At 34.0% G+C, this 8,072-nt stretch overlaps 1 protein-coding gene across 1 annotated transcript; it reads right to left on the reverse strand.

The window, feature by feature from the left end:
- Positions 1–3,084: 3,084 nt before the first annotated feature.
- LOC106779649 (putative leucine-rich repeat receptor-like serine/threonine-protein kinase At2g24130) lies at positions 3,085–6,335 on the reverse strand. The gene has a single exon (XM_014667837.2). It carries the CDS (start codon positions 6,109–6,111, stop codon positions 3,316–3,318), a length of 2,796 nt encoding a protein of 931 aa, XP_014523323.1. The 5' UTR covers positions 6,112–6,335; the 3' UTR covers positions 3,085–3,315.
- Between the last annotated feature and the right edge of the window lie 1,737 nt (positions 6,336–8,072).

Consider the following 8,072-nt stretch of genomic DNA (forward strand, 5'->3'; position numbering starts at 1 on the left):
AATTAGAATTATATTATAATTAAAAGAGTCAAACTAAATTATTAGCGAATAAATCATCACTAGTTTAATTACATGGTTAGTTTTGTTGACTTTATTTTTTATTAACTAAATTTAAAGATCATCATTTTGATTATCATCCATAAAAGTTTAATTTTTTTAATTCTCATACTTTAATATTGAATATTGAGTCTTTCCTGTTTAAATTCATGAGAAGTAAAAAAAAATTATACGTAAAATAATTAAAATAAAAATTGTATAATTTAGAGAGAGAGAGTAAAATTACAAAAAANTATGTATATATAAATTATATTATTTCTAAAATTTAATTTGAAGTTTTGGAGTGAGACTAAAATTTAATTAAAGTTTTGGAGTGGAGCTAAACCCACTTTAACCCTGACCCTGACCCACTTGAGAGGGGTTTTTGGGGGTTGGGGCTTTTTTCTGGCCCCCTACTTAAGGGGCTTCTTAAAATAGGGCTTTTTCAATAGTGGGTTGGGGCTGGCCCTGGGGCCATGGGTTAAATTGACACCTATAATAATAAGGGTAATATCTATTCTTTACTTGGATTTTGGTGAGTGTGCGTTTATATTAATATGATTTTGTAAGTTTGAGACTAAAGCAAATATAAGATCTTATGATGTTAGTGAAATTGAAGCAAAATGTAACATACTAATTTTCTTTTAATACAATTTTTTTTTTTGCATTCTTTTTAAATCTGATATTTCTATATTTTTTAATACGACTTATTTTGTTTTAAAAATGTGTCGGTGTTGGTCATAAAAAATAATTTAATTACAAAGATTAACATGCAAAGATATTTCAGAAGATATGGAATAAAATTTTCAAAGTAATGAATATGAGGAAACCAGTCTTCGTATAAAACATGATTGGGAGAAACATAATAGCATGAGTTCGAAGACGATATACAATATAGCCTTTCCTGGCCTAGCCTGAGGATCCAACTTTTACATATTTCCTACAAAATAGTTTCCTCCGTAAGAATTGATTCAGTTTTAATTCCTAGTTCCTCTAACTAGAAAAAGAAATCTACATTTCTTTCTTTTTCTTTTTTGTTAATGAAATTGATAATTGTTGATTCATATGCGTATAAAGACATATGACACTCTTTTCAAGATCACAAACAATTTCTAAGATATTGATTAGAAGACATTTTAAAATCTCCTAATTTTTCTTTACTTTCTAATTATTTATACAATGTTAGTCACCATCTCTTAAAATTTTACATTTTAACCTTTTTTTCATCCTATAAGATTTTTGTAATGCGTGCAATTTAAATTGATATATTCAACATTTTTCATTGGACCATGCAAGGCTCATTCTATTGACGAGGATATGCTGGTTTATGAGAAATGGAAGGATTTCTAGTATGTTGTTAGAATAATTTAAGAATGAATCTAAGACTAAAATTGATAAAATTAAACATTATAAAAGAAAAAAAAAGAAAAAGAATTATAAATATAATATATATATATATATATATATATATATATATATATATATAAATCTTTTTCTAATGAATCTTTTAAAAAAGAAAAAAAAAATCTATCAACTAATATTAAATTCGAAGGTTTATCATGATAACCACCACTACATAGTTGTGTTAACAATAACAACACAACACAAAATTCACTTTTGAGAGAGAAATTATTAGCAATAATCAAATTGTGAGTTTAAATCAAGAAAAAAAAAAACATGAAAACACCAACACAACATTCGACTCATTCTGAGTTAAAAATAGTATCAATCCGTTGTCTAGACCCATGACATCTGTCAATGATAGAGATGGTAATCATAAAGCTTATACAGATTTTGAGGTTGAATTGACAAACCAAAGCCATAAGACTGTAACAAACACTTCCTTATCATTTGCTTGAATTACTTTTTTTATTTTGGTTAAATGTCTTTTTTTTTCAGTTTTGGTTGGAAAAATTCTAAATGGTCCACATGTTTTTTTGTGTTCAATTTGGTCCTAAAGAACATAAGTGGTGTTCAATTAAGTTCTTTTCACTAACTCCGTTTAAATTATTAACGACGAGCTGTCCAAATGTACAATTTCATTGTGAAGTGTCATTTATTGGCTGACTTGGAGTCCTTTGTAGCATTGTGAGGTGAAAAGAGGGTGGATTCTAAAATTAGGGTTTTTATTTTGCGTAACCCTAATGGGCAACCGTTAAACGCAACTTCCCTTCATTTCGTGTTTAATTCGAGTAGTTCACCATGTGTTCTCGGTACAATTGTGGTTAATCTTCTATTGGATCTGGGGTCCTCCGTGTTTGCGATGAAGCTAGGGTTTGCGCCCAATTTCGCCTCAAGATTGGGGCATTTTCTCCTCTGATTGTTAATTTCCACACTTTACCTCCCCTCTTGCCTAGCTTTCTTGGATTTGTGTTGGACTCCGGATTTTTGGAGGAAAAGTTTTCGATTGCCCTTTCCTTTGTTGTTTCCCTTTCCCTACAATTGAAATTTGCAATAAAGCAAGAGTCTTTCCAAATTGGTGAATGAAGATGCGATGGAGGAAGTGACCTCCAATGCAATGAACCTTTATTTGAATCTGGGTCAATCCCATTTGCTTCGAAGGAGTGAAGGAAGTATTCTTATGGAGTTTTTACAGTATGAATTGAATATTATAATAAAAATATTTTCATCGTTTCAAGAGTGTAGTATAAAAATTAGAAACTGACAATTCACTCCAACTCAGCAAATAAATGACACCTCATAATGGAGTTGCATATTTGGATAGCTCGCCGTTAACAATTTAAACGGAGTTATTGAAAAGGACTTAATTAAACACCAATTACTTTAAGTCTAAATTGAACACACAAAAAATATGGCGACAATTTCGAATTTTTCCAACCAAAACTGAGACGGCATTTAACCTTTTATTTTTTATGCTGAAAATCACTCTTAACTGTTCCATAATATGTGCAATCTTTTATAATATATACGATAGCTATTATAATGCTAATCATTGTTGGTGTATGGATAGCAGAAGACAATAATGGCCCATATAGTTGTTGTGGCTAAAAGATGTAGTGTCAGAAGATTGCATCAAACTTGGTGTAATTAAGAATATATCTTGGTCATCCATTGACGCATTAGTAAATTCAAAACAAAATTTTACACTCAAATCATACAATCTTTCGGTTCTCCTAACATAAAAAGGCTCGTATTACCAATGAAAACGACTAAACAGAGAAAACATCATACGAACTGATACAAGGTAAACCTTATTCATATTTTTATGGCTAGAAATCACCTTGTAATGTCTCTCTTGTTAGCAGCTGAAAGGTAAACTCATGATTTAGCAAGTGACCTTCTAACCTTCAAAACTACGGTGACATAAATCACATCTTTCAAGTGGTCAATAAAATCAAAATAAGCATGCCTCCAAGTTCTGTTGAAGAAAATAACACTGCAAACCCCCCAAAATCCTGCTGCAAATCCAACTCCCATTCCTGTGTAAAACTCTGATGTTCCAAAGAAATTTCCGTCAGCATGTTTAACAGAAGCATTCTCTGACATCCCTTCTTTGCTTGTGCAATTATTTGTTATAGGAGGACCACAGAGCTCAGGATTTCCTGTGTAGCTAAGTGTTTCAAAACTCTGAAGTTGGGTGCTTGTGGGAATTCTGCCAGATAAATTGTTGTATGATAGATTCAGGAAACTGAGGAAGGACAAATCAGACAAGCTTTGCGGGATTTCACCTGAAATGTGATTTAATGAGAGATCAAGGGATTCTAGCAATTTCATTTTTCCCATGTCTTTTGGTATCTCTCCATTTAGAATGTTTCTTGACAAGTTCAAAAACCGCAAAGCAGATAGCTTCGAAATTTCAGGTGGAATTGCTCCAGACAGCTTATTACTTGAAAGATCAATCATTCTCACCAGTATGAGATTGTCCCTGTACTCTAACTCATCTCCTTTGGGAACTAACTCAAGACTTTCCTTGTAGTTGTTATAACTGAAGTCGGAGCCATATGAATAACTCAAAGGGTTGGCAAAGAAGTCATCTTCACCAGCCATTGTCTTCATCTGATCCAAACAATTTGGAATGGATCCTGACAGGCTGTTATTGGCAAGATCCAGCACTATAAGGGAAGAAAGTTGACACATCTTTTGAGTAATGCTGCCACTGAAGTTATTGGATCTTAGACGAAGAACTATTAGATATTGCATTTCCCACATCCAAGTTGGTATTGTGTCAGAAAGTTGGTTATTACCCATGTCAATAAACTTCATTGTAGAGCAATTTTGCAGGGTTGAAGGAATATATTCTGAAAGGCCGTTGTCATTTAGCAACAAAGACTCAAGTTGAGACAGATACCCAATGGAGTGTGGAATTTCACCAGAAAAACTGTTAGAACCCAAGTTCAAGTGCACCAAGGCTTGCCAATGAACCCAACACTGACCAAGATCACCAGATAAGACATTATTTGAGACATCCAGCACACTTAACTTGTTAGTAGCATTTGTCTTTCCACATAATAAGGGAGAAACCGTTCCAGAAATCGAGTTATTGGCAATATTCAGCACTTCAACATTTGCAGACACACTTGGCAATGTACCCTTGAACAAATTAGAACTCAGGTTTATGACGCTGGAATTTAAAAAGATGTTTGATACATCTCCTCTTAAGAGGTTGTTTGACAGATCCAGGAATTCGAGTTGGAAACTCCAATTCCAAAACCAACTAGGAACCAAATCTGAAATACCTGCCTTCGACATTGTCAACACCTTTACAGAACTCTGGATTTTCAGCCATTCTGGAAACTTGGGCCCTATTCCAAAGGAGCTGAGTAAAACATATTCAAGCTGAAATGGGGGAACCCATCTAGAGTTAACAGTGAGGAACAAGTTTGTTGAAGATAAACGCAGTTCCTTTAATTTCAGAAGTTTTACAAAATGTATCTCCTGTACTGATCCTCCCAACAAATTTGATGAAAGGTCTAATGTCACTAAATTTGAGAGAGTTCCAAGAGTTACAGGCATATCACCAGTCAGAGCATTAGCTCCAAGGTTTAATATCTGCAGCTTTTGGAGGAACCCAAAACTCTTAGGAATGGTCCCATTCAGCCGGTTGTGAGCCAGGTTCAAAGTCCTCAAGGATGATAAGTTTGCAAATGATGCGGGAAGTGGGCAAATAAAGGTATTATTACTGAGATCTAGAACTTCAAGATTCTTGAGCAGACTTAATGAATTGGGAAGTGCTCCACCGAGTTGGTTGCCATGCAAGTCTAGAATTTTGATGTTTTGAAGGCTTGACAATATTTGTGGGATTTCTCCATGTAAAAGGTTACTGTGTAAATCAAGTTGGACAAGAGTTGTACTGAGATTGGATAGCCATGAAGGGATTTCCTGATTTAGATTATTATTTGAAAGATCAAGGACTTGAAGATTTGTGAAGTTGGTTTTTCCTTTAGGTGGTCCCAAGTTATCAATTTGACAGTTCTCTAAGTGTAGTTCTGAAAGAGAAGGAAGTGCACTCAGTACTTGAAGCCAATCAGCTTCTTTGTGAAGGTCTGCATAACTCAAATCAAGGTATTCCAAGGAAGAAAGCCTTGATATCCAATTAAGATTATCTATCTGAAGAGCATAATTGTACCCAAGATTAAGGTGCTGCAGGTTTGATAGATTTCCTAGTTGGTGAGGGATTAGTCCCATGAACCCACTTAAGCTAAGGTCCAAGTATCTCAGACTCTCCATTGAGCCTAGGAAGCTTGGTATTGGAGTAAGAACAAAATAATTTGAACTCAAGTCCAAACGAGTCAAAGATTTTAGTTCAAGCAGGGAAGGACTAATCTCACCACTCAATTCCCTATAGGGAGAGCTCACAGATGTGTTAAGATTGAGTTCCATGACTTGACCAGTGAAGTTGTTGCAGCGAACCCCTGCCCATGAACAACAATCTTCTTCTTCAGACCATGATGAAAGCCTGTTTGAAGGGTCTGCTAGTCCATGCTTGAAGCTGAGGAGTGCATTCATTTCTTTCTCACTGCAAATTATGTTGAGCCCTGCTACTATGCTTGCTTTAAAGTGGAGTGTTGTCAACAAAATCAAGAGAAGAAATAGAGTTGCATATGACACTTCCATGAGGAAGAAGTAACTGAATCCACAGTTTTCTGGTGCTTGGGATTTAGTACTAAAGGCTTTAAATCATAGAAGGGTTTGCAAGTGAAATTTTGTACCACTAATGGTGGTTGCAGACTAGTGTAGTGATGTATATGTCTAGAATATGAGTCATTTAAGATTAAAAAGTGTCTAACCGGGCATCCACTACTATGGACTAGTTTATTTTGTACAAAATGTAGAGAAAGTTATGTAAGCTCTTCTGGTGCTGATTTTCAATCAAAATTGAAGTTTATATTGATAATATGCGTATTATCTATCTATCTAAATATATATATTTATATATTATAAATTAGTCTAATACATAAAACTTGTAACCGTAACCATGAATTATATACCAGTTCAAACAAAACCATGAAGAACTACGCATAAAATCCTTGCACGTAACTTGTAAGAAATGTTATTAAGACAATGATTAAGACAACAGTGAAGACTGCCTTAGATTATAGTTTTCAAACTTGACATCAGTGTTCATTTCAATGTTTTATGTCCTGGTTTGGTAACTTTGAATTCTACGTCAAATAACTCGGTCTTCAACTTTTGTCCTTTTATTATGGTGGAAAGAAATCGAATTTCAAGGTACAATATTGGATATATATGTATATACAACAACCGTTTGTTTGGTGTCTGAAAATCTCACATAATTCCAAATGCTGCGGCATAAATTGACTTAGTGGTGCATATGTAATGGGTGCCACAAAAACTCGTGTACCAACCCATTATTGCGAGCAGCATAAGTATTTTATCAGTGGAATTCTTGCATTCTCAATTTTCAACTTATAATGCTTCTTAACTCAAGTGTTTTCCATTTTGGTGAACTTCTTTTTATATCCATTTATGGATTTCATGATTTTTTTCTACATAAACTGAAACTCATCTTTTGGTGACTGGTTTGAAAGCTATGCAGACAAATAATGTGCAAGCTCCACTTCTCCATTAATTGCAAGTTGTAGCACATTTTAGTCAATAAAGTAATGGCAATATTCCAACTACTACCACTTAATCAGTAATTTTTTATTGTTGTTTTAGATGACTTGTAAAAAGAAACCAGTTGATTTATATAAATAAATTAAACATCCGTTATAACTTAAAAAAATCAAATTACAAACAAATTATAAAAAGAGTTTAAAGGCCATATAACATCAATGCATATAATCTTTAGATTATTAACCATAATAATATTTAGGAAAAAGCATCGATATGATGGACTAGGTCACTATGGGTGCGGTGTGGGGACCAAGATGGAAAGTTGAGGAATTTTGGAATCTTTATGCATGTTTTTCCTTTATTCATATTAGAAGAACAAATGTCTTCATTTTTAACTGCAAGATGTTACTTTATTGGAAAATGTTTCTTTAACACCTTTTTTGACACAAATTTGACACCGGTCAGGTGTCAAATTTCTATTGGATGTTGTCAATTAAATGAAAAAACATTGTTGAGGAGGGTAGTTTTGAAATTCTGATGATATGAAATTTCATTTTGGCGGTTTCGTTTTCTTCTCTTGTTCACTTTGGTTTTGAACTTTCTCTTTCATTCGTCTCTCCCATTCGGCTTCATCTCTCCAATCCCCTGCATTCTCCATTCGGCTTTCGTCTCATCCGAAGGCCTCATTTCAACCAAAAAAAGAGCTCTTTCGCAATTACTTTGTTGAGGTAAGCTCTCTTTCACGTTTCGCATTTTGGGTCTGGCGTTGTGGCTCTGTTTCGGCTTTTCGCTCTCTTTCGCATTGTCTGGCTTCTCTTTCGTTCTCTTTGGCATTTTGGGTCTCTTTGGCGTTATTTATTCTTTTTGTGTTTTGTGAACCCTAATCCACCATTGATTTTTTGTGCAGTTGCAATGGCTTCCGGAAACCCAAAGGTAAGTTAAAGTTTTGGTATTTTATTTAGTTGCATTTTTTTGGTAAGTAATAACAATGTTTTCGT

The sequence above is a fragment of the Vigna radiata genome, chromosome 1 (genome assembly GCF_000741045.1).
Source record: "Vigna radiata var. radiata cultivar VC1973A chromosome 1, Vradiata_ver6, whole genome shotgun sequence".
Classification (NCBI taxonomy): domain Eukaryota; kingdom Viridiplantae; phylum Streptophyta; class Magnoliopsida; order Fabales; family Fabaceae; genus Vigna; species Vigna radiata.